Source organism: Cygnus olor, chromosome 7 (assembly GCF_009769625.2).
Source record: "Cygnus olor isolate bCygOlo1 chromosome 7, bCygOlo1.pri.v2, whole genome shotgun sequence".
NCBI classification, from domain to species: Eukaryota; Metazoa; Chordata; class Aves; order Anseriformes; family Anatidae; genus Cygnus; species Cygnus olor.
Genome location: NC_049175.1, coordinates 6281894 through 6309794, shown reverse-complemented (window position 1 = coordinate 6309794; position 27901 = coordinate 6281894). Strand labels below are relative to the sequence as shown.

General features: G+C 36.8%; 1 protein-coding gene across 4 annotated transcripts in view; it reads right to left on the bottom strand.

The window, feature by feature from the left end:
- The window catches only part of NRG3 (neuregulin 3), a 400082-nt gene that overhangs the window by 96103 nt on the left and 276078 nt on the right, over positions 1-27901 (bottom strand). For 2 of the 4 annotated variants that reach the window (XM_040563989.1, XM_040563988.1), the window contains 2 exons: positions 20398-20455; positions 9573-9646 (listed from right to left, as the gene is read on the bottom strand). In XM_040563989.1, coding sequence (XP_040419923.1) covers positions 9573-9646; positions 20398-20402 — 79 coding nt within the window. In that variant the 5' untranslated portion in view covers positions 20403-20455. The remainder of the gene's footprint in view (positions 1-9572; positions 9647-20397; positions 20456-27901) is intronic. The other 2 variants (XM_040563990.1, XM_040563987.1) reach the window with 1 other exon arrangement.

Sequence of the window (27901 nt, the reverse complement as noted above, 5' to 3'; positions counted from 1 at the left end):
TCTTGCCAAATATGACTGCTATAGAAGCCCTCAGAAAATCAGCCTGAAAATGCCTTCATGAGCCTCAGAATTATCTTTCTTCATAAAAAAAAAGATAACTACCTCAATGTGGTAATCAAACTCAGAATAACGATGACCCCTAATGTTTTCAGTAAGATTACCATCATCCTAGAAAAATACATATATACATGCTACCCTCAAAGCATAAAGTATTCACAGCAACACAGAGCACTTATTGCATTAATATTGCACGATACACTTATTCCAGGTTTTCCTTAATGAGCTGAGATTGTTCAGATGAGCTGACTGAACACTGACAGAAGCTCCAAGTGAAGTGCAAAGTCTAACAATAATTGCCTTAATAAGCATCCTCACAGCAGAGTACAGAAATAATGCAAAGAGTGAAGTTGAGTGTGGAGCACAGAGACACTTACAAAGTATTAGTTTTGATTTGGGAAGTAGATCAGGACACACAGCACAAATCCTCCTGGAAATGCTTTAGTTCTCATGTGTGAGCCCCTTAATGCTTTTCCTGTCATGGCAGTTAGCATGTGTTGGACCGATCTTCAGCTTTGTGCCTGTAAGAATCAGGACAGAGCTTCGCCTCCTGCTGCTTATTGCTGACACTGACACAGTATGGTATAACTGTACTGCAGCCAGGCCAGATTGGAATACCAACCACCCCATAACTTTGTGGTTTATCTGCATACTCAGTACTGCTTTCTTTACTAGAATCATTTTAACACAGAACACTCATAGGAGAAGGCAAAATGCTCAATTCAAACTTAGATTTAACACAGGTATATTCAGAGGCATGAGATTAGTTGCCAATAAGAGAAATCCATCTCTTTTCTCCATGTGTTTTTACTAGCTCCTGCAACAGGCTAGGACATCTTTATGAAATATAAACCATCTCAATCAATCATGAATCTTTAAAAATCAGAAGTGTGACTAAATCACCGAGATAAAGTGAAACAGTATTGCTAAAGCAAAATGCTATTTAGACAGCTGAGTAGCTAATTCATAAAGACAGAACCCGATGAAATGAATGCTTTTCAGTTTACTCACTGACATGTTTTGTGCAGTATTTGTGTGCCATCTTGCAATGACCCATCTTTGTTCATATTTTTCTCCCTGAGCATGAAGAACTATGGCTGCTGCACTGCTGAATTTTCCACTGTAAAAGGACTGTAAATGGGATCTCAAGTCAAATGATCAGTTGTGTCCTGTGTCCAGGCAAAATCAGAAAGGTGCTTTTGAAATAACGTGAGATTGACACCAATAGTAAAGTGGTCTTGATATGAAGAGCATGCAAGCCAGAAAAACTAGCTATTCAGACCAACAGGCTAAATGAGATGGTTCCAGAGTGTCCCAGAACATGCACTTTGTGCTAAATTTATAGTTATGGTTCTCTAGACATGGGACAGCCAAGGGAATCATAACACGTTTGTAAGAACAGCAGGTAGGAGAAGTTGGTGTTTCAGAGTCTCATCACTTCAGAAGGTGCTTTAGCAAATGTGCTGCACCGCCTCTCATTCACGCACCAATATGAACCTGGCGCTCGTGGAAGAGCAGGCTCGCCAGCGGGAGAGCGCGATTCACAACTCTGTCCTTTATATAAGACTGTAACCTCTATTCACAGCCATCTGCTCTGACTGTTGTATAACAAGCCATAGTCTACTGTTGCTGCCATCACAGGGTAAACTTACTTAAAATACACACGCAAAAAACACTACACAAAGACCTAGATATTCTTTAGCTAGATGCAAGTCCCAGATTTCACAGATGAATGGCAGTTTGGAAAAGGAGCCTTCAAACTCCTCTGCATGGGGTGCCTGTAATTTCCTTGTTGATTTCTGTCATCTATGGCTTACATGAAAATACAGTGATTAAAACTTTTTGTTGTTTGGGATTTGCATTGCTTGATATTTCCATTTTCTGTCTTCCTTGGGATTTATTCTGTGCTCTAATAATAGGATTTTTCAATTTCATTATCATCATTCCACATACAGTCAGTTTTTAAAAAAGTAGTAGAAAACTAAAAGTTTTCTTTTTTTTTCTTGTTCTCTTTTTTTTTTTTTTTCCTGCTGTAAATGATATGGCATCTACCTGTCACTGATCACCTCTTCACATATTTCTACTGACATGCAGTTTTCACGAGCTGAATTACAGATCACCTATGGTGTAAAAAGTCATGGCAAAGACAGACGTACTTTAATTTTAGCTATGATTTCTGTAGATTAAAAGTTTTGAAAATAAAAGAATGTTGAGTAACCAGATGCCAACATCTTGCCTTCCAGGACAAAAGATGAATAAAGAATTGTTGTTTGTTTAAAACTAATAAAATTATTTTGGCCAAATTCAGACTGAATTTTTCTATTTTTCCAAACAAAGCTCTGTAATTTCTTATTTTAATGTTATTTTAGCTAAAACTGAGTAAACAAAGCTATGAATTTGGTAAAGGTTAACAATTCATCTAAAACTGAATTATGGAACTGAAAGCATATATAGCTCCCTTGAATCTTTCTGAGAAAAAACAACAACAAAAACATCATCATCATCATCCAGGGTTGAGCAATATCAAAACTAGATTTTTAAAATCTATTCTGTAGAAGTCATAATAAAATAACTAAATAACATCTGTACTGCACATTCTGTATAAGTCACTGTTTAGTTATCTATAAAAACAAATATTAATTCCAGTTGTTTCTTCTCCATTTTAATTTGGGTTTTGAGATATTATGAAACATTCTCAAAACTCATAGTGATTTTGTGTGTGATTTTCTTTGCCTACTGCATTAGTAGCAAATTTATGATTTTATTTAATTTATCTTGGGCTTTAACTTTTTGGTATGCTCTGACCAAGAATGCCTTCGTGTTTCCATTAATCAATGGCAAATCATTCTACTAATGCTTTGTTAATGTTGCACCTCTATTTTTGAGCATTTCATTCTGGTTCTGCAGAATAAAGCCTAAGTTCCTACTTTAAAGCAAAAACCAGAACAAGAAGATTGATACTATTCACACACAATACAATTGTATGGTTTCAACACAACTCAATCTGAAAACATCATTTTCTGCAGTGTGCATCCTGAGGTCTCCACCCACATTTGATAAAAGAGGAGGAATAGCATGTCCCTCCTTTGCCCCAGTATATCTTTTCCTTCTGATTTTACCTTGCTGGGGTTTCATACTCCCTAAACCATGTTTCTATGTGATGTATCTTTTCTTGTCTATAGAAAGAATCATTAAAACTTCTGAAGTGACTGTGTTGCTCTTTTCCTTTATTGCTATTTCTATAAAGCCAATTCCTTCCTTTCTTTCAGCTTTTAATGCATCAATACTAATATAGGTTGATTTGTGATACATTTAAACTGAGGAACTCTGTTTATATAACCTTAAAAAAGAAACCATAGTTAAAAGAAATGTCATACACACTTGATAGGCTCTAACAGATCTTATACTGACTTGTCACTTTCAGGGAATTCACCTGACCGTGGTCATCACATAGCTCTTAAAACCGAATTTTACAAGGCAATAAAATATCACCTTTTCATTATTTGTCTTTTAAAAGCTTAGTATGCCATAGTAACATTAATGATTTTTATTGTGAACATGCAGTTGATGTATCACTTCTTTGCAATTAAATTAGTAAGAGTGCAGACAACAGCTATTGTTACAAAATAAAGTTGGTCTGCAGCTGGTCCCGCCATAAGATTTTTTTTTTTTTTTAACACAGAAGTCTTAATCTCAATAAAAGGATAACAATTCCTCTATAACAAGTTTTGTAGAAAGGCTTAAAAACTTTATATATATATATATATATATATATTTAAAAAAAACTATTTTTTTGAGACAAAGGTAAGATAAAATTCAGGTTTAGATACACGTTTCCAAAGGTCCCTCTGGGATTAAACTAGCCCAATATTAAACTTGCTTTGGAAGGACTTGCCCTCCACCGAATTCACCTCTGGCTAGTCAGTCCTCACATCTTCTGTCTTCCATTCATAACTGCCCCTACCTACACAGAATCTTTGTATTTTTTCCAACAGAAAAATCTTATTTTCTCCTATGCTTCTAGAAAGAAAAAAAAAAAAAAAAAAGAAGAAAGAAGAATGTTGACAAAATCACAAAGGTTAAATAAACTATTCAGGTTCTAGAAAATTAATCATTCATTAAGAGAGACAAAAGTTTCAAGTATCATGCTTATCCAAGTGACTTGAAAAGATGAAGAAATTCTATAAATATTTTGCAACTGTCCTCTATTTAGTAACAGTCCCTTTGCAGACTGCCTTCATGGGGTCCAGTGCAGTTAGCAGGAACTTCAAAGCTAGCTCTGCTTAAGGCAGGAGGCTGAGTTTCCCGAGCTCTCCAGACTTCTCTTTCAACCTAAGTTATCCTATGATCTTACAAATACAAAACCGGAAGGAAAAAAAGGCAGTTAAGCTCAGATTGAAGCATAAAGCTTCAAGACTAACATAACTGCTACTGTTTCTAGGCAGAGACCTCTTCCTAAAGCCAAGCCTTTGCTCACAGAAAGCCTCTTAAGTAAAATAACCCAGGGCAGTGAGTTGGACTGATGGGCTGAAAACACGGGCATATATATGCGCATGCTCAGACTCTTCCCGCTTAGACATGCCAAAGAAATGCAAAACTGGTCTAGGCAAAAAAATAGCAATTGTATCAATACATAGCATAAAATAGTAATTAAGATGGGGCTGAGGGGGAGTGGGTGGTGTGGAGAGTTTTTGGGTTTTGAGGCTTTGAAGATGTTTCTGGAAAAAAAGTATTTTATTTTTAAACTATCTGGACTTGTTTTACTTATTTACAGCTCCAGAGTCTTCTAGGAGAGGGATTTTGATCCTTTGCTACATAAAGAAGTAATTTAAGAATGAATAACTCCAAATTCCAGACATGGAGCTTGCAGGTTTGTCTTTGATGAGATTCAAGAAGAAACATGATTTGTGTCATGCTGGCAAAGTTTCAAATATTATATGACCACAGGCTAAAGCTAACTCTATAGGAACAAGACTTCTGACATTTGAAAAAGCCAGACGGACAGACCCAAAGCATAATGTGACTGTGTTTGTGGAAACTGATGGATAAAGGTATCAATATAGAAACAAGGTGCACATTTAACAAAGAACACAATAGACAAGTTCTGGCTGTGAACAAATTTTGACCGGAATATGAAACCCTCAGAGCAGGGGTGATACAAAAACTGTAGTGGCTAGTTCACACTGATCATAAGTGGTAAAAATGAAGTATAATCAGTCTGTGGAAGTAACCACATGATGGGGCTGTCCACAATAGCAGGAGCATAGCTTAACAACTCATAACCTTCCATCTTATTTTTCTATTTTTAGAAAATAATGCATTTATTTTGAAATAGGATTGAATAGCATTCCTGATCTTTGATAGGGGATCCCTCTTCACTTGAGCTTTTCAGGTCATATAGAACAACTCAAATGTCAATATGTCAAATATAAAATTAATACTGCACTTTATAAAACTAAAATACTCTTTTTTTTTTTTTTCTTCCCCTATGGGAAATAGCTTGCAGTGCTAAGTTAGGGATAAAATAGTTGAAGGCTAAGTTCAACTGAATTTGGTAAAAACTAAAGAAAAAAAAACACAATGCTATATGACATACCCATTTTCAATTGCTTTCTTCACCACTTTGGAAGAGATGCACAAAAAAGTTAAAGCTTTGAAGGTAGCACTTTGCCTCAATATAAAAATTGATCAAATGGAATATCTGCAGCCTAGATACAACTTACCTTTCAAGACTCATTGGTCCAGGCAGGTCTACTCCAGAACACTATAAAGGATAGTACATAAGTACATTTGTACAATTTATGCTGTATACAAGTTTCCAATCCTATAAATACACATGGGACTACACATGCCTGAAAAATGACTTGTATATAAAGTTATAAAGCATCTTAAAGTTGTATTTATAACGTTGAAAATATAACTGCTCTACCATTGCCATGAACTGTGCTTTTGGAGAGAAGTTAGCTCAAATGGAGAAAGATGAAGCAATGTTTCAAATATACTCTTATCTTTTCCTTTCAGCATGCAAGTCCTATTTCACCTTTTTGCCCTGTCAGTCCTTCCTCCATACACGAGGGAGAGGATGAGTGAACAATAATTCGCGGGCTTGTCCTGACTAGGACTGACAGATTCCTTCTTCTTGACAGTGACTGTGAGCATGAGTTGTACTGTCATGCAGCATGCAACGTTTTTTTCCTTTTTGGCACATTATTCATTTTGTTAGAGTCCCTGCTGCTCCCGTGCTTTAAGCAGGTTTCTCCCATGTCCCAAGATTAACAAACCTGAGTTTTATATATATAAATAAAAACTTGAGTTATTTTTTATTCTTTTGCTTACAGATAGAAAGCCTGGTTAAGAGTGGAGAAATTAAGTCAAAGAGGAAACCTGTTAACATCTGTGGTGGTTTCCATGCTTGATGGTCCACTGGAAGATCTTGTGTTTGGGGTGTTTTGGTATTGCTGTCTTCCTGTTTTACATCTGCTTTCCTATTACTTTGATCCTAACTTTTACCTGAAGGAAGGTAGCAGGTGAGGATCTGACTGCAAGAAGGTTCATGCTACTCTCTGAATCACTGATGCCAGTTCAGGAATTCTGCAACCCCACCAGTATTTTCAAGAGATTTCCCAGAAACAGCATCTTCAATATCTGTTCAGGTTAATTAAGCAAAAATGCACATGATTTAACATGCATTAATCCATATTAAATGTTACATAATTTGTATCTGTATCTATGATGTAAAGTTAAGATGTGCCTAATATGGGCATAAAGTGAGGTATGAAGCAGGACTTCATCTGGTGTTTTTAAAATAAAAATAAAATAAAATAAATACTGCAGAGCCATACCACATTATTTGCCCCTATGCAACCTCAGACAGAAGCCACACAAAACAAGCTTGGTTTGTTTTAGAGGTCTATTATAAAAAAAGACTCTCAAGCCTATAAATAGATTTAATAATAACAATTTTAAGATGATATTGCTATTTTCTGAGTGTGGTTCAGATTCACTTCCTATTTAATGGCAAGCAAATGCTCTAAAAATGCAACCTGCACAATCACAGGGAAGCCAAGATTGAAAACATATTGCTTCAATCTTTCATGCACGCAATCTTCAGAAAAGTTAAATATTGTTATCAGATTTACCACTGGCCGCTCAGAACATACTTACTTCCAAGGATCATAAGTAATCCCACAAAAGTCAAGTGAGCTAGACTTGCTTATAAAACTTGACTGACACAAGTGTTGGCTGTGTGCTGTCCCGACATAAGTGCACTCATTTAAGTGTTCAAATTCTGGAACTGAGGCTTGCATCTGAAAAATTGCTTCTTTCTGAAGCCACCTCCAAATGCACCCTTTAGTATCCTTCAGCAGTTCTCTTGTGTAGTAATCTAAAACTACACATTCAACTACAAAACTAAATTTTTGCAAAGCAACACCAGACATTTTGGAGATTATCATGTTGCACTTGACTACTGTGTCAAAATAGCGTCAAATACTTTTTACAGTCCTCTGGTTATGCAAATAGTAAATATGACCTCTACGGAGTGCTAATCATCAGTGTGACGTTCATTTTTTTCTCATGGGAAGACAGGTAAATACTCTACTGATTTAACTCTTCAGTAAAATGCTGGTATTATCAATGTCCAGTTGCAACAAAAAATTTATAGTATCTACCTTGCAGGGGAGTCATGCTTAGAACAAGTGTATATGTGCATACCTACTGACACTTTGCCTACACACAGAAACAGGCCTGAGCAAAAGCTTTTTCTCCTTTGAATGCAGATGAAAATTACATACAAGTTACATTTCAAAACTGACTAGGAAAATACCTGGTTCACACTAACCTTCTTAATTTATATTGGCAGAACGACCGTTCTTGGGCCACAGGTGTGCCCAAATCTATGTCAAATTCAAGCAAATAACGTATTTCCAAATGCAAGCCTTAATAAATAAAATTAAATTGCCTTTTGTAGTCAGAAGTTGTCAACAAGGACATTTCAGCAGAACCATAGCTTATAGAGCAGAATCAGACTGCTCAACAATTTTATGGAAATACTACAGTCAGAAACCAACCAGAGTGTCTCCCAAGTTAAGACAAACAAATGTGTGCAACCAGCACAATGCTGCAAAAAATCAACAAAATATTGTTTGCAGCATGTAAACACTGTAGGGCTTTTGGCCTTGTTAGATGCATCTTAACACAGAAGTCTTTTTCTGGGCTTTGTCCTGCATCTACATCAGTTTCAGTAAAATACTACAGCTCTGCCTTAGAGAGGATACCACCAGAGTTCCATGTTAAAAACATGTAAGAAAGGTACCACCCTGCCCTGTTGCTAATTGAGTTTCCTTTCCCCAAATTTTGGGATGCAAAGTACCTTTTTTTGTTCACACATACACAATTGCAATGTTTACACATGCACACACAACTTGGCAGACGTAAAATATGCCTATTCATTATAGGTTCTGCACTTTACAGTTAAAGGTCAAGCAAAAAGGAAACGCTAAAACAAATACAAGGTGAACTATAATGGAGGGTATACAACATACAGAAATACAAAACAACAGGTATCTTTGGCAACAGGCTTTCACACGAAAAAGAACAAGAAAATAAGCAGAAAGCACAAAAAAGACTTGGAAGAACAAGCATTATTGTTCAAAAAACAGAAATAAAACAACCAAAATGACATTTTAAAGAGCACCCAAAAGCAGAAGACTTGAATACATTACAGTTTCCAGGTATAAGAACAAAAATAAGAGAATGGATATGACCCTTTCCTGTATGTCACTTCATCTAAAAATTTAACATGAACCGTATTTATTAGGAAATGGATTTGCTTCCAAGGAATTAATCTTGGCTAATATTTTTTGATAGTCAATAGAATTTAAAAAGTGAGACAGTGGAGTAGGAAAACATACATGCAGATGGCATTCTGGCACATATTGACCAGTGTGATAGAAACTTACTTTCCCTCCACATTAAAAATGGAAAGCACACCTTTACTCCACAAATACAGAGCAACATCACTCATAGAAGTGAAAAATTTTTTTTTTTTTGTAAACTGAAGGAAAAGTAATGAATGATAAAATAAGACATCACGTATTTCCAAAGAGATTATCATCTCTGCAATTCCAGACAATATGCACTTATTTTCTTTGAAGGAACCACTTTGCAGCCTATACTTGTTTTCCTTTTAGATTATGTAATTTTACTTGTTCTTGAGTCAAAGGGAGGCAACACGAATATTTTGGCTTTAAGCACTGACAGTATCATTCCACATCATAAGAAATCAAGTCCCCTGATGGCCTGCTTTGCTGCGACAGGATGTTTTATTAGCACGGAGATTGATGGATGTATTTTTATTTATTTTTAAATGTTATAATCTACAATAGCAATACTGGTCCCTACATGCAACTGCAGTGGTCCCTAATATACTTTTTGACAATAGGCAAAGGGTCATCTCGCATAGCAAGAACAGCCTCCAGCACGGGATAAAAATATAAGAAAAACATTTGACGTACTTGGATCTGACAAGATTGAGTCGGTTTTCGGCAAAAATTGGTCACAGCGGACTCCTTGGTAGCCCTCTTTGCACCTGAGAAAAAGGGGATAAATGACAAACATACGCATGCGATAGTAAAAAGGTTAATTTCAAGGTAGCAAAATCAACTGAAAATTTCCCTGTCAATGCTGTGAGGGACTTGCAATATTTATAGTTATTTGAGCTATTATAGAAGCAAGGTAATTAAAACACATAGAATCATAGAATATCCTGAGTTGGAAGGGACCCATAAGGATCATCTAGTCCAACTCCTGGCACCGCACAGGTCTGCCCAAAGTTTAGACCATGTGACTAAGTGCACAGTCCAATCGCTTTTTAAATTCAGACAGGCTTGGTGCAGTGACTACGTCCCTGGGCAGCCTGTTCCAGTGTGCGACCAACACAACAGGACCATGTAAAATTATTTGTCTTTCAAGAAATTCTTCTCAATCCTTTTTGGTTATTTTAGAAACTATCAAAAGAAACATTATTTAAGCATAACCTTTATTTAAATATCAAATTAAAATTCAATTAAATATCAGTTAAATGATCAAAGAAAAACTCTCAATAAAATAGACATATTCGTAAATAAGCCTATTAGATAAAACAAAACTTTATAAAGATTCTGTACTGTACCAAACATGAGATTTACAACACATTCATCTTAGGATGTTTGAATATGCAGTGAACACTTATCCAGCCATTAATTTTAAGACTAGTGCCTCCTGTGCTTAAAAGATAATGTGTTTAGGCTTGATAGACAATGTCGGACAGTGCTTGTAAGTGAACAGTCTTAGATATCTGTGGTATTCAATTTTGAAGCACATAAACCAGAATATCTCACTGTCGTAATAAACCTGAAATTGCTTTGACTAATATTCTAATACCGTTATTTATCTTGCATCCTTACTTTGAAGAAATTCCATTTGCTGCATTTGGACTGTTCTCAGAACAGTCTTTTTCATTCCAACTAAGCATATCAGAGTCAAGCCTTTAATTATTTATTCGTTAAGCAGGTTAACAGAGAAAAGTGATGGACACTTTAATTATAAATGATAGCAACAGGGACTCCATATCTCCCAAAGCTCCTGCACATCATACAAACGATATGCTCAAATCAACATCAGTACCTCATTAGGATTGACAACTGTAACTTGAATTCTATGATAATGTCAGGAACAGAAGTTCTGCTCCTTCACAATGTTTCTACTCAGGCTTCCTCTAAAAGTTGCCTTTTAAAACGCTTTTGGGTTAATAAATTAACGTTTCAGAGAGAAGTGCATCTCACCAGCACTGATTTAGAGGTTAAAAAGAACTTTGTGAGCAAAATATAAGTTATAAGAATTCCTATCAGACCCAACAATCTACAGTAGGAGGAGGATTTTAAAAACTGGTATTATTTCAAAACCTCCTTTTTTACCTTTCTCCCTGAAGGATACCTAGTGCTTCTTTGTCATTGGGACCTGCATATCTATAAAATGAATGACTGGGAAAAAAATGAATTCGGATCCCATGGCAGTGATCTCAAATTGTCAGTCAAGGAAAAAGCATTCTGAAGATATATATATGTGTATATATATATATATTTTTTTTTTCTTAATGCAGCATAGTGAATTAAAAACTGGCCACTAGTCAGAAAAACTGAAGAAGTCTTCATGTACTCATACACTGCTGCATGCATTTTTTTTTTTTTTACTCTGATTATAAAATATCAGAAGCAGTCTCACATTGAACAGAAACTCTTCTTCGCACACTTGAGGAAATTTGGCAGACCTCATTTTAAAGCTTAAGAACAGCCTTCAAGGGTGGCAATATTCTCTGCATTGCATTTTCTATTAACTTTCAGATGGACATTTATATCTACACCTCACTTGCTATTGCCCTATTACAGACATAAAACTCTCCGTACTGCAGTGTCTGTCTGCAAGCCGTAGCAGGGTTCATCACCTAGCCTAACTCCACAACTGAAAGCTTTGCCACTACGGGCAAGGACAGAGTCACAGAGCAACAGCTCCTAGAAGAGCTGTACTTAACGCACATCAGTGTGTGTGACTACCATCAGGAAGGACCACGCAGAGCAATGCTACAAGTACCCTCACAGCAGGAGCCGCCCCTTCCCTTCCTCTCTGACAGCCACTGGGGCCATCTCAGCCAGCAGCTCTGCTGCCATCCTCCCATATCATTCCACTCCTCATGTAATGAAACAGATATTTTACTGTCTCACTTCACAGCTGAGAAAGAGTCTGCACCATTTGTTTCAGCAGTCAGATGGCCCTGGTAACTAATTGCTCATGCCAGAACTGAAGGAGAGAAACTTTGCTCCTATTAGCTGCCAGGGCAGGCAATGGACTCAGGGGTCTCTATTCCAATCCCACCAACTGTAACAAGGGCCAAGCCAAACACCAGTCTTTTACTTTAGAAAAATATTTTTTCCTGTCTGGCAAAAACAGCAACTGGAGCTGTGAAAATTCTCTTTTGCCTTTAATGTTGTTCACAAGGGCTACATTTTACCAGCTGCAAATACTGCAGAGGCCTATAAAGTTGGTGGCCTTGAAAACAGTCTGATGCAAGACTCCCATAACTGGTAAAGTATCACACAAGTGCTAAGTTAAATGTGTTTCCATGGCTTTCATTTCCTGAGTTTGTAAGAGCGATGGGTTGGAACAAAATATATCACAGAGTCCCTCAAATTTACATATTCTGCCTTGTAAAACTGAGCATCCCTGGTGGCTGACTGGATTGTGCACTGCTACAACTGCGCTATGCAATCTGCAGATGACGGTGACTGGCTGTCATATCAAACTATTACTTCTGTCCTGGCTATATCATACTACTACTCGTCTCCAACAGTGTGAAACTGAAGCATACAGTAATCAGCTGGTTGACTGAGTTGGATGAATCTTAAGTAACATTTTCACTTACCTGTTCACTTCAATGAACATGCCAAAACAAGAATTTATTTTTGTTATTTTCAAAATTGAATACAGAGGTGGCTGATATATCACAGAATAAATAAAATCTTTTAATATAAAAATGTAATCTTACACTAAGATAACAAGTACCATGGCCATACACAGCTTGTGTTTTAAATGATAGTAATGCTTTAACAAAGATAAAAACTAATTTCTCTAGTTTCATTATCAAATGATTTTTGAAATCTGTAAGACACCAAGTAATAACAGTACCTGCTCTGTCAATATCACACCAAAGTTTAAATCTTTGTAATAAAGTCTTGTGAGACTGGAGTCTTGTAGAATACACATATAACAGTTATAATGCTGAAATACAATAAAAACTGATCATGTTGTGGCATCCTATAATCTTTGCTAAAGCATCTGCTGTCCTTCCTTAATTGGCAGATGTGATAGTTGTGCCCACATTACCTGACAAGTGTACATGTTGCTAAATGGCATCATGCCTCTTAAGAGGAAAAACAAACAAAAAACTATTAAAGCAACAGTGTTGTGTCAGATTTAGAACTTCACAGAACTCCAGCTGAGGTCCTTAAACATTGCCACGTGCAGTGCAAAGGATCACATTTATATTTGTGCATGTATTAAAAAAGCTGTGAGCAATCAGGGAAATCTTCAGAAATACTTTGATATAGATGAAAATACAAATGATCATTTGATTGTATAACAAGCAAGGGTTTATTAGAAATGGCTTTAGAAAAGAAAAGAAAATGAAACTAGGGTAAGACATTGCTCATAGTGAAGTGAAAGCTCTGACCTGCATGTGGGACCGTATAGCAAAGAGCTGAAAACACTGTATAAGCTCTGATCCAACACCAGAAGTCAGGTATCTTCTAAAGCGCTGTGCTCTATGAACAGACTTGGGCACGTGCTCAAGTGCAGACTGTGGCGATAAGCTCTTTAAATAGCATTAATTAAAGACTCATTGCAAAGTAAATATGAAAAGGGAATTCACTATTTTTCACTCTGTTTTTCTCCCAAAATAACTGTATCTGTCTCAGCTCTGGACCAAAATTATCAACAAAAGTTTAAGAATAATTTAAATTATTATGTTCAAATTAAAGAGGTATGAAAAGAGAACCCCAGGTAAAGCCGATCTGTAGCTACTAAAAATCTTGCAACCAGTACATGACTAAATGATAGTTACCAAATTCAGCCAGGATTATTTTATTATATATTCTTCACATCCTTCACTTCCTAATATACTTTCTCCAATATGCTGATTTTTAAGGTCACCAAAGACAAGCTTCATTGTGTGTTACACTTACAGAAGCACCCACAACATACTTTCTGTGAAAACACATGCAGAGGAACATTTCTCAATTGTGGTAGTAAGTTTTTTTTTTTTTTTCTTTCTACTCTACTTAAGCACATTCATACTTAAATATCAAAAAGTAAGTCAAGTATTTTCTCATGACACTATTAACAGCCATTGCACTGAAAACCAGATGCCAGGTAACAGCATATACTGTATCTTTTATTTGTTCTCTGAGAGAAGCATCAGAGATCCTGATAAAGAAATATACCAACGGTTTACAAATTTTGATCAACATTTGTTTACACACAGAGAATGCAATACACGTTATCCTGGGTTAGAGCACCAGTTATGCAATAAATATATATTGCAAGCCATGACATTCTATGGGCTACTGGGTTGTACTGGAGTTTAGCCTGGAATATGCCATAAATAATGAAAAATAAGTCCTCTGCTCTGCAGGTAAGCTAATGATAGGCTTCTCTGCTTTCAGCTAGAATGACCTTAACTGTAATCAATGGAAATTTGTATTTATTATTGTGACTGTTGTAAGACAAAGATTTCATTCACTGGGAAGAAAAAAGTTATCTCAACAGTGAGGGTCAGACAGGGCAGCTTGTCATTGCACACGTGCAACATGCCACTACCTGCAGAAAACAGGCCTTCTAGATTCAACAGATTCTATCACAGAATCATAATTTAGAGTACTTCTCAAGTGGATACCATGCTTAAAGCCAGACAGAAAATGAACCCTTCATAATAACCAATAGTTTGCTGGTCAGGCGCTGACCTGAGAAAAGATCTGCATTCCATTTTTGGTGTGAAAATGAAGCATGAAAGACTCAACCCAGGTTTTCTACATCCCAGAAATGCAACGATCACTTGATTATTATCTATTCTAGGAAGGACTATTATAGAAAACCAGAACTGTTTAGGTTGGAAAATACCCTTAAGATCACCAAGTCCAACCATCACCTAACAGTACCAAGTCCACCACCAAAGCACATCCCACATGTCCACGTGCATCCACACGTCTCTTCAATACCCTCCAGAAATGGTGACTTCACCACTTCCCTGGGCAGCCCGTCCCAATGCCCAACCACCTTTTCCATGAAGAAATTCTTCCTAGTATCCAGTCGAAACCTCCTGAGGCTGCCTCCCCACTTCCCACTGCCTGAGAAGGGAGACCAGCGCCTCCCTCACCACAGCCCCCAGGCAGCTGCAGGGAGCAACGAGCCCTCCCCGAGCCTGAGCAGCCCCAGCACCACACAGGGCCACCAGGACCCAAGCACAGGGTTGGCCTCACCAAACCCCATGCAACTGGCTGCGGCCCCTTGACTCAGCCCATCCGCATCCCCTGCTCACAAGCAGATCGATACCTCCGCCCACCCTGGCGCCGACTGCAAATGCGCTGAGGGTGCACTCAATCCCTCCACCAAGCCCACTGACAAAACCCCCAAACATTGCTGGCCCCAACACCAAGCCCTGAGGACCACTAACCTGACCCAACCCCACACAGGACGACGCCCTGTGCCCAGCCGTCCTGCCAGTCCTCTACCCAGCAAACAGCGCACCCTCTGAGCCACGAGCAGCCAGTTCCTCCAGGAGGATGCTGGAGGAAGCAGTACCGAACGCTTTGCTGAAGCCACCTGTACAACATCCACAGCCTTTCCCTCACCCACCATGCCGGTCGTTGCGTCCCAGAAGGAGACCAGCAGGACTCCTCTCTGCTCCACAAAGCCACACAAACTGGGTCTGACCACCCAGCTGCCCATGCATGCTGTGAGCAGAACAACCAGAGAGATTCTATTTCATCTCAGAATAGATCCAGAAAAATAATGACAACTGACAACTAAAAAAAAACCAATAAACAACGCACAACTTCAACAGGGTGCAAAGAAGTTTCCATCACAGTTCTAATCATGCAGGAACAGGTGAGATAGCCACGTGTCAAGCCTCAGAAAGCTAATACTGTTATCAGGTGATACAAACACCCAACAGTGTTTGTAGTGGAATATAAAGCAGAAGTAATATTTTAACTCAAAGTGAGCTAACCATTACTGCAGACTTCTGAAATTGCCTCAGACAGGGCACATGGGGAGCAGTGCTGACAGACACCACACTTTTCTCTTTGCTAATTTGTTCCTGTAGTCTCATAATGGAAAGACTTTTTGAAGTTAATATGACCTTTCCAATATTGTCTTATAAAAGGTTCATGCAGTAACTTACAAGCAATCTGTTAAAGGAAGAGCCATGGCTTTTCTTGGCTGTGAGAGCGTAGGTGGGTGCTGGACTGCAGGAGCTTGGGCTGCGAGCGGTCGGGTCTCAGTAACACGAGCGGCAGGAGGTGCAGAAGGGAAGAGGAGAGAAGGAAGGGCGACAGCCCCGATACAAAACCAGTTACAAGAGCCTGCCATGGCAACAGAGGAAACTGCCCTTCATTAATTCCTCCCTTGATCTATTTAACATCACATCATATGTAATTGAATAAAGCTTAATCTCTTCCTAAAACAAAGTGCTGGATTGTAAAACTAGATTATAAAAGTGCAGTTTTTCCTCAGTGATTTTCATTCACAAAGACGGAAAGGTGGTTTACACACTAATAGAACTGTGCATTTGAAGGATCCTTTCTGAAGGCCATACCACTGATGATTTGCTCTTAAACATGATTTCCATTTGCATTATGCTCATTCCTCTCATACCTACAGCAGCAACACAAACTCAGTTCCCTGCTAAGATACTCTTAAGTTTCATAAGCAGTAACAAACTGCATTCTAAAGATTTTTTTCTAGAATCTAGAATAACTGCCACCCAGAGATAAAACTTTCTATATAATAAAGGTTTCATATTCAGGGTTTGAACATTTATTATTTTTTTAAAGACCTTGCAATCTATGTTGTGATTAAATTAGGCATGCATCTGACTTTCCTTTTCCTTTTTAAAAAGAAATAAGGTTCTTTATTGTGTAAAGTAATAGTAAAATTCTTACAGAATGGACATTATCAACTTTGGAAAAAAAAAATCACCATTCTGTCAATTTTCTTTTAAAATCCTGCAATTGTTAAAAGTAAGTAGAGCAAGTAACCACAAAGGAAATTATATTGAAATGGCAGCCAGGGAAGGGTGAAAAAGTTTTCCTATATCATTTGCCCCAAAACCAGGCTAGCTGAAACACTCTAACTTCAATAGAGAAATTGAATCAGACTTCTTAAAAATCATACTTATTGGTATAATTCATTATATTTTTCAGGCTGGAAATTGTCAGTGCACCTCTCTGAAATAGGGAAGTACTATTATGCACTTGTTGCAAATGGCATCAAGATTTAAAGGTCATACCTACAAAAACCCATGTCATTGCCTAGATTTGGATAATACAACTTTCAACTAAGTTGTTGACTTCAGTCTTTCAGGTTTCTTTAGCCTTGGAGAAGCTAAATGGGGATACTTTAGTAAAATTGGAATTCTCTAAATCCTCTGTAGGAACCATTGAACTAAATGAGGCTTTTAGCATTTAAAAAGAAGTTATATGAATTTGATTTAAACGCCTCGACCAAGGTTATGCAGAAACTACCAAATTATCATTTCTCTACTGCTCTGGATGGTTATCCTTCATTTTTCATAAAGGGTAGGTCAGAAAAAGAAATAAAAAATAGCAAGAGGTGTTGACAAAGCCATTCAAACTGTCCAGATCTGTGGCAACAATTAAGTAACCATTCTCTCTCCTGTCACCCACAACCAGCTTTTTCGTTTGAACGTGTTGAATGAAAAATTAAAAACAGAACAAAACAAAACAGAACTGTTGCATTGTGCTTCTTGACTATAGCATTGACTTAAAATTTAGGTTAGCTTTTGTATCCTGAGATATATGGTTAATGTATACCAGATGTAAAAGAAGTAAATAAAAGTAAACTTGGTATCAAATTTACTTGCAACATACCCACAGGCAGAGGGCCAGCATCTCAAACCAACACATGCTTTTCCTGTGGATGAAAATTATCTTCACCCTCATAATAAGGACAATGAAACTCTTAAGAAATATTTTTTCCTTTTGTTTTCATAAGATATATATCTGGATAGAAGTCATAATATTCATAACACTTAATTTGAAGTGACAACTTAGCAAATGACTGTAGTTTAGTTTCAATGATCAGATTCAAGAATGAAAAACAGCTTTGAAGTTAGTTTTTAATGTAGTCATGTTTCAAATCCTCTATAGTCACGTATGTAGAAAGCACTGGGATTTACAGAGAACCTACTCAAGCTGCTTATCCAATCAAAATCTATGTAATTACTGAAATCCATACAAAACAGGCAGATGCCTAACTTCAGCACCGAATGGAGTTTAACTGATGTAAGCCTCCAGCTGTTGGCTGCCACCACATCTATTAAGTGTGACAAACCTTGCTATGTAGCTTCAAATTAAAAGTTTATTTATGATTGAGCTAGGATGAATTCATTGATTTAAATCATATACTTTATACAACAGAATTTGTCATATACATGATATACTTTAACAACAGAATTTCTGGTTTTAAAGACCTTTATTTCCTTCCAGCTGGAGACTGGTCTTTAAATAAGACTGTATTCAGGAACCATCAAACCAGAGCACACTGGAATGACTAGAAAATAGACATCACAAGTATCATCCGGCTTGTTCGGTAATCAACAGAAATGAAATCTTTCTCCATTCTTAGCTTAATAATGCAGAGTGCTAGTTTATTGTGTAGGAGAAAATTTCAAATCTGATAGGGTTGCATTACTGTGCTGGAAAAAAAAAAGCTAGAAATATGCACCACGGAAAGACTGCTCCTGCCGTCATTCACAATAAAGAGACACAGTGGCCAAGACTGACCAACATTTACATGCCAAAAACGATGCATCTGTCAAAGAAATCTAGGAATCCTTCTGATGTATTGCCAAATATTTAGCTCTTGCAATATTCCAGTGAAAGTGAAGAAAGATGAGAGGAGCAAAGATACATTTCCATCTGAAATTAAAACTAAACAAAACATTAGAAAACCCCCCAATAATTTTATTTATTTATTTATTTATTTTTTAAAGTAGTGTGTTGAGAAGCACTAACTTCTAGTATTCATAATGAAACTGGATTTGGAACACGACTGGAAAGAATAATCAAGAGTATGCCATCAATGTTAACAGGGCCAAGGTCACAATCACCTTACACTAAACCTGTTTAAATGATAGAATCGTTTAAGGTTGGAAAAGACCTCCCAAATTATCTGATCCAACAGTTCCCCAACCACCAATATTACCCACTAAACCATGTCCCTAAGTACCACATCCAGCCCTTGCTTAAACACCTCCATCATGGTCCCAGGAGAGTTTTCCTTGCCTTTACCAAATAGAAAATATTGCTTAGTATCAGATTTTTATTTATTTTTTTTTCAGCTGTGTTCTATAAAAATCAAATGTTAGAAGGTGAACAAGCGATAACACTTACTCAACAAAAGTTCATACCGACTTCTAATTCCATGTAAACAGTGCTTACATTACTTTCCAACTCTGATTAGGACAGACAGCTGTGGACAGGCAACATATTTGTTTCACCATAGAAGTTTAGATGAAAAAAAATTACTCCAAAGAGAAAAAAAAAATCAATATCTGGAAAAAAATATTTCAAAACAAGAAAGATTTGAATTGGCTTAATCAACATTTCTCATTTTAAGAATTTCACTTTTTCAATGTTTAGCTTTTGTTACCTTACATTAGTGCTGGAATAAGGAAATTTACAGTCTGTACTGCATAAATTGAGTCCCTAGTGCCAATTCTAACTATGAGTTGAAGTTCTGAAAATGCTAGTTTAACATCAGTAGAGATGGACAAGTCTAATGGGACCTTTCAGAAGCAACCCTGGCAGTGACTGCACTTCAGAACTGTAATTTTTACGTTCTCTTTTGCTTTTTAAAGGAATATTTTAGCTCTGTCCTACATCTTTCAAATTTAATTTGAAGGACAGAATTCATCACAACTTTTCCTTGTTCATGCTTCACCATTAAAAAAAGAAATGTTCTCTTCTCCTTAAAAGACTTCAATCCATAACCCACAAAGCATGAGAAACTGTCTTGGAATATCATCTAATAAACAAAATGTTTAACCAACTAACTGAGCAATCACTTCTCTGTTATTTTGTATTTAACCAAGCAGAAAAACTGAAAAGCTTTGATTAGGTTTTCCCCCAATATATCTCTGCTGTGTGATAAACGATTTACTATGGATGATAAATGAATATAGTCTTTCATTATGTATGGCATTCATCAGCTATGAGAAAGCTTTTGAATAAATGGAAAGTGATTTCATACCATATTCAAAGCCTCATGCAGCTAAGGCACAGATGAAAGCCACGTTCAATACTTGAAAAACAAATGAAAATGAGACCTTTGCTTTACATTATGTCTGCCCAAGATTACCATCTTTATAGAAGCCCTCCAAAACTCTTCTTGAAAAGATCTTTCAGGGCTGGACTTAGGTAGGAAAAAAAGATGTCTCAGAATCAATTAAGGACGGACTAAAAGACATTATATTTATAGATACTATCGCGGCATTCAGTAGAAACCTACCTCATCTTCAAGTGGCCATTTGTTAAAGACAGCAATTATAACAATAAGTGAGCCAATCCTAGAGAGAGATGCAAACTCATTAGTACGTAGCAAAAGAGATTGGCTGGACGTGTTTCTTTTCCAAGTTTTCTCCCCACACATATTACATGCTCAGAACTGAAGGTTTTTGTTTCCAGCTACTTAACAAAAGCAGCAGCCTTGGACTTTTTTTCAAAAACTTTCAAATATATTTTTCATTTTGTTTTCTTATTACCCCATTCAAAAACAGAGCCAAACTGAGTATTCTCAGAGAAATGTTATTCCCGAAGCATTTAAAGCCCAGCTAAAAGTACAACAGATCCATTGATTATCATGAATAAGTCATGCAAGTTGAGCCCTGCAGACTCAAAAACATCTGTCAAGTTTTAGTGAAAGTTTCTAATGCATTTTTGGACAATTTTAAAATATGTATTAGAAGCTCAAATGCTTGTCCAATAACAATATATGGAATAATGCTTGACACAGATTACTCTCTTAAATAGCTCAAGGTCACATCAAGCCAACCCTTATCCAGAGGGACAGAGTGTCTCTACTAGCACTCAAATCCTCTCACCAGTTCAGCAAGGTGTTTGTCATCTGTCAACTACTGCAACAGAAGGAGCTCATGGACAGAAAAACAACTACAACAACAACAAAAAAATCTTATACATCTACAGTGTTAAGCAGGCAGGAGCTAATTAAAGAGTAAAGGCAAATTTAAGTCTGCTTTCTTGGATCTATGACTTACAGTAAGGAGTCTTTGATACTATTTTTCTCTCTGCACACATCTAACAAACAAAATCTCAGATCTAACATGGAAATAACAAATGGAGAACTGGAGGGGTTTACTAGTGCATGACTTTACATGGAGAATGTTTCTAGGGAAAAAAAATGCTATAGAAATATATGTGCTCACAAGTCTTCCTTTAGCACCTAAGAAAACAAGAAAAAAAATCTTGTGATCTTGTACAGGTGACTCAAAAACCCTTGTCTGCCCAGACTGCCAGCAAAGAAATCAGTAAGGCTGATCTTCAGAGTCTTGGGTCATAGGAGCTCAAATTGGACTGCTGACGGGGGCAAAACAGGTCCCCCCCACTCCCACCACTTTGAGACAAGGGCGCCTTACACACAGCCTACCTTTGATTTGAGAGGTTGGCTCCCAGTAAGGAGCACAGTCTCACTGTAAGGACTCCTACTGGCTTAGAAATTGAATTTGGATCTGACCCCTAAATGAGCTACACTGTAAAAATGGCATTTGGGTGTTTGCCCAAAGCACTCATAGCAGGCCCTGAGATGGACTATACCAACAGTGGTTCTTCTGACCAGACAGGTATTTAACTTCAGTTGCAAGAGATGCCTACAGTCTAGTCTCTTCAGACACAGATTCAGACCAGCTTTCCAAGATTTTCATTTCTGATGGGAGTTGGCACCTTGCTTGGAAAGAATCACCAAAGCCACTCTGGAGGTGCCAGTTAAAATACTCCTAACTACTGACAAAGTCTACACAAATGATATCCTCTCACTTTATAGCAGGAAATAAAAATGCCTCTGCTACCTCCTTATTTCATCTGATCAGAACACATCTCATTTTATAGATAAGAACAATCTGACATGCAATGTAATTGCCTAGCAAAGATCAAATAGAAACAGTTTTGAAAATAATTCCTTCTTAGCATATTAAGTATAATTTAGAATCCAGAAAATAAGTGTTGTTAAAATTCAAGCAAGCCATTTTGTGAAGATATTTAAAGTTGCTGAGAAACTCCAAATTTTTCAAGTTGCCAGCCATTATACAGGAATAACTATGAACAAGTCTTGGTAGTATAATTTCATACGAAGAGAAAACTGTACGGACTGTAATGACATTATGGCATCATTAAACATCATTACGTAGATTTTGCATAGAACTAGCAGCTAAAGCTCTCCTATTAATGGATAAATAGCATACCAGTCAACAAAAAGTGTTGGGGGGCAATTGAGCAAATCTAAATTTAACACCTACAGAGGACAGGAAGCTACTGCCTTCTTCGCATTACAGCAGTGACTTCAGTTAGTAATCAACTAGACTTTTTTATTTTATTTTTATTTTTTAAGTTTACTCTGCTCTCTCCTGTTAGATTGGTGGCAAAAGAAAAGCTCCATAGCAGCTGATGTTGGAGAAACACAAAGCCTGCTACATGATCAGGACCACTCAAAACAAAAAAAAAGTTACATCATCATCCACATAAAATACAATTCAGATACAATTCAGGTGGACTTGCACAGGAGCAATATGGCAAGATCCTCACTACACTAAAACAAGCTCACTACACTAAATAAGCAGGAACATTAATTGAAGATGAAATGTCCAACAAAATAACAGTAACAACAACAACAAAAAAACCAACATACCATGTTTTACACACACACAAAAAAAGAGAGAAAAATGCAAAAGAACCTCACTTTTTTTCCACTCCGAAATCTTGATCAGAAGCCTTAATTAATTTCTTGTGGTTTAAAAGAGCCCATATCATTAAAAAGTACTAGTAATTCTAGCATTTTTGCCCACAAAATGTTAATGCAAGCTTACCAAGTGTCACTAACTTACAATCTATTTGTAATTTAGCAGAGTTTGGACAAATGTGTTTAAGACTATAGGATGTGTACCAATTGCAAGCAATACTATTTGACTATTGACAGTACCTGATCTGTTAGTGACATTCTTCTGTATTTGTAGAAAACTGAAACTTTTCTAATGGAAAACAAGGAATGTCAATTTTTTAACTGTAAATAGTAACACAATTCTATGCTACAAATTCAGCTCGAGCTAGATTTTTTGCAGCTCTGTTCAAGAATCTTTAAAAATTATTACTTCGTTACTTCCTACAAACACTTCTGGTACTTCATCACTGCCTATAAGTTGTGGAGGGCTTGTTTACACCAAACCAAGTCTTGCAGTAACAATAAAATATTCTCGAATGAAGTTATATTACAAGACAAAATTTCAAAACTTCTTATATATAGATTTCCTTCAGAGGAAAAAGTAAACCACACCGAAGCCCATGGATTTCATGACACTTAAAAAATCAGGATAAGGTTTTCTCAGACCACATTTAAAAATAACTCAGTTTCTCAAAGAGTCTTAACACAAAATAACTGAAATGGTTGGAGCCATGCTGATGAACACAAATTATACATTATTTTGAAGAACTGTATATATCTATTGATTTAAAATAAAAATGATCCAATACAATAAATAGAAAACATTTCTAATAAGGGTGGCAAATGGTTTTCAAAAAATGGATAGCAGAGATGAAAGCACAATATTTACTTCTGATGTCAATATTTGTAAAGCTGTTTTCAATATATTACCTCCAAGTAGACTAGATACCCAAACCAAATGAAATGCAGCAGTAGGAGCAAGTTTATGTTGGTCTGTGGCCATTTCGACTGTCGCCCAACACGCAAAGCAGCTCTCTGTTTGACACAACTATCACTGCCGGCTATGTGGTAACGCATAGGGATCCAGAGCATAGTATTTCATGGCTACTCATGGGCAGAAACATTTTAATCTGCTGTTTTTTTTTTTTTTTTTTTTCCCTGCAGCTTCTGTAAGAGTGGCAGCAGAAACAGCGACATTATCTGAGACGGGGAGCTCCCAAGACTTGTGTCAATATTAACACTCAGGTTAGCGCTATTGAAGGATTAAGTCCTTTTGAGCAGTTGAGCTCTGCAAAATGCCAGACTCTTACATTAAAGCATGTGAAGTGCTTAAATTCAAGCAAATGAGCGGAAGCTACCTGAAAAATAACTATTTGCTGAAGAGAACGTCCTCACAGAAGACCCGCTACATTAGGACTTACAGCTGACAATTTGCATCTCCTCTCAGTGCTGTTTTTAAAAGTAAGAAGTTACTTGAACATTCGCCCACACCCTGCCACATCTGCCAACGAAAAATCTTTAAAAGGACTACTACAACATAGTGTTAACTCCAACGGGCAGCACTGATCTGATGTGCTTGCTGCCAGAAAATACTGGTCATACATATACAATGCATGCTTGATTCCATTTTCAAAATAATGGCAGCTGAGGGTGATAATCAGAAGAGTCATTAAGTTCCATTTAGGACCATTTTCTAGATTAGAATTAGTCTCTGATAAGACGTCCCGATGAAATTTGAGAAATACATTTGCTTCTCTTGAACTCCTAATCATAAATCAACTGAACTCAGCTACGTGATTCTGATAATTCCCTTACGAATTCAGGTGAAATAATAGCTACACAGCTTGTACTACCTCTACACAGTGCTACCAAATTTTTCCTATCACATACATACAAAAAGAGCAGAAAAGGTCATTCTGATCTTATTCATTCTTATTTCAAAGAAAATAAATACTAAAGACCAAATATAAATCCTTTATGGGGAAGAGAGCAGAGAACATCTGCTAAACAGCTCTGTTCCAGGAGTCGTGCCGATTCCTCCAGCATGACCTTCAGCCTGGCACGTAACAGCCTCACCACTCAGTCTGCCTCTGTAGAGCAGCACAGCAGGATCAACACAGTCTTTACCTCAGCTGGGATGTTGTGTGGATTAATAATTGAAAAGCATGCAGTCATGGTGGTAATGTATTAAAGGTACACGGGTAATATAACGATATATCTTTGTCATTGTCTGCAGAAAGCAGAAATCTTGTATTGTAAAACTGACACACTAACATTGGGTATAAGGAAATTTCGATATTGCCTGCATTTTTTTTCATTTAACTTTTAAAATATTAACATCAAGTAACAACAAAGCAAAGCTTAGCATTCTAGTTCACTGTCATGCATGATATAAGCTCCTTTCTAGAAACAGGATTAAAAAGTACCTTTTATTTCCACAGTGATAAAAAAGCTCCTCACCATTTGAAGCCCAGACTGCCAGGAAGGGAGGAAAGCCTTGTCTGAATGACCTCTGAGGCTGGATGATGAGTGCAGACATTGTGGATATTGGCTAAACAATACACATGCGACGGCCAGCGCAGGCATGTAGTCTAAGACATGCACCTTCACCATTTCAGCTACAAGGCCTTTACCATTCCTCGTCCTTTATAGAGTCTTAATTCCAGTTGACCCAGAGGTGAGACTCTCCTGTTCAGCTTGGAAAAAACCTGGAGAGAAATCTGTACAGTTTTCCACCTGGGCAGGCTGTGATGGAGGCATGCAGCCGAGCAGAGCAGCCATTGGGGGCTGCTTGTTGGGCACAGCATCCCACCAGCATCGCTGCCAGCAGCACAGCCTGCAGCTCCTGCAGCTTTAAGTGTCAGCTGTACACTCTGGATGCCCCCAAACCACTCAAGACAGTTCTGCATCTGATCCAGTCTTCAACAAGTCAAAGAGATAGCCCTAGTACCTTTGTGAGATACAGATCAGTTACACTTCACTGCCAGGACAGCCACCACCACGATAACCCACCCCAGACCTCACTCACTTCTATAAACATGCTGGAAACTGGAGGCCCTGTGGTTTAAGTGCAATGTTATACTTGCTTATTCAAATACTGTTTATATCATAGCACACTAGCATACAGCTCATCACAGCATACTATCCATGTATTTACAGAGCTTTTTGGTAAATTTGGCAGCCAGAGCTGTTTCTCATGATGCAGCAATTATTTTATTAGGTGTGAGTTGCCAAATATGATGTTAGCTCGGACATCTTTTCACTCCCTTTGTTACAGACTATTCTAAATAATGTATCGCTATCCTCGCTATTTTCTCACCACTGCTACTTACTGGTATTTCTCCTTTTATGCAAAATAACTTAATTTATATATAAATTGATTATTCAAAAGTTAGATCAGCCCTGCAGTGAAACATGTTTATCCCTTTAAGTTTCTTTAATCAGTAACAGATCGGAAAATAAAAAATGACCTGGCTTGCTTCTTCCAATAGTACTAAATAGCCTTTTCCTTTTTGGTTGACTTTACTGCCTTTCAGATTTATTAGAAATGAGATGCTCATCAATTTTATGTATTTTTACCAAGTAAGTGTGTTTCTAAACAGAAGAAAACCCTCTGAAAAATCTCCTGAGCATGTTCTGCTTATTGCCCATGTATGTTAGTTCTTACTGTTGGAAGTACCCATCCCTTTACTCCACCACCATCGCCACTTAATGGACCTCTTTAAACCATCTGATCTAGAAGGTAACTTTAATGTTGAATCTACCCTATCGAAGATGTATATTTCATATACAAAGCAATGCTTATATTTTGAAATAGAGTAAAACAAAAATATTTTTCTAGCTATGCTACTCCATTTCTACATACAAAAGATAAGATTGGGTAACATACTAATACCTTACGCCATTAACTTGAATAACTACAAAACCACAGTTCTCCAGCCCCAGTACATTCCTCCCAGTTGCTTAGTTGTGGAGAAAGCTTCTCAAATCATGGCTGTGAATAATGCTTTAAAGAAACTGAAACAATAACCAGCTTAAAGCAGGTGGGGGAATCGATGTATTTATAGCTTAAAATTCTCTTTTATCTCATAGGAGCTTGAGTTCAAGATTTATAAAGAAAGAAACATCATTTGCACTTAAGCCTAGTGTCCCTTTCAATCTATTTTGTAATGAACAGTCATTAAGCATTCAGATGGGATTTACGGTGAAATGGTTTCATTTGAATTAATGTAAAATTAAAAAAAAAAAAAGATGCAATAGAGATTGATACAGCAGTGTTACCAACATAAAGGTAGCACAATAGTTCATCACTGAAGTATTAAAAATAACATTAAGGAAGATGCATACTGCTGTCATTTCCTTTTATATGCTCAATTAACTTTTTAAAGATTATACTATTGAAATGCTTTTTTAAAAATCTACGTTCTAGTGTTCCTCTGGATTTTGTAATAAAATAACACAAACTCAGACATACTTGGGGTAAAAGTAAAGTTAAACCTGATATAGAAGCTAGTATTTTCAAGTTTCAAGCTAACATAATCTGATGCATAAAAATAAGTACTTTGTTCTAAGTCATTTTGCCTGTCAACACCTGACTTCATTTAAACCAACTACCCTAATTACAGATTAAAATGCAAAAAAAAAAAAAGAAAAAAGAAAAAAACACTTAAAAAAACCTATAACAACAAGGGCTTCTAATACATATGAAAATGACATTGTTACATTAATTTTAGAATACATTTAATGTATTCCAAAGCATATCTATGTTAAATTTAAAGTTAGAAAGATAAAGATACTTTTGTTTATTTCAAATTATTCTTTTCAAGTCTCATCTTTTGATGGCAATCATAAACACAATTTTCAAAAGAAAGGAAATTGTTCATCTACAAAATCTATACAATCATGTTCTTGGTTTCATAAATAACCGTTTTCCTAGATATAAGATATAATATTATGCCTTATTTAAATAAACTCAACCTGCAAAGATTTAAAACTTAATATACAGGCTTCTGCCTCTAGAGCCATATCATGGAAAATTAAATCCATCAATCCTGAAGAATTTTTT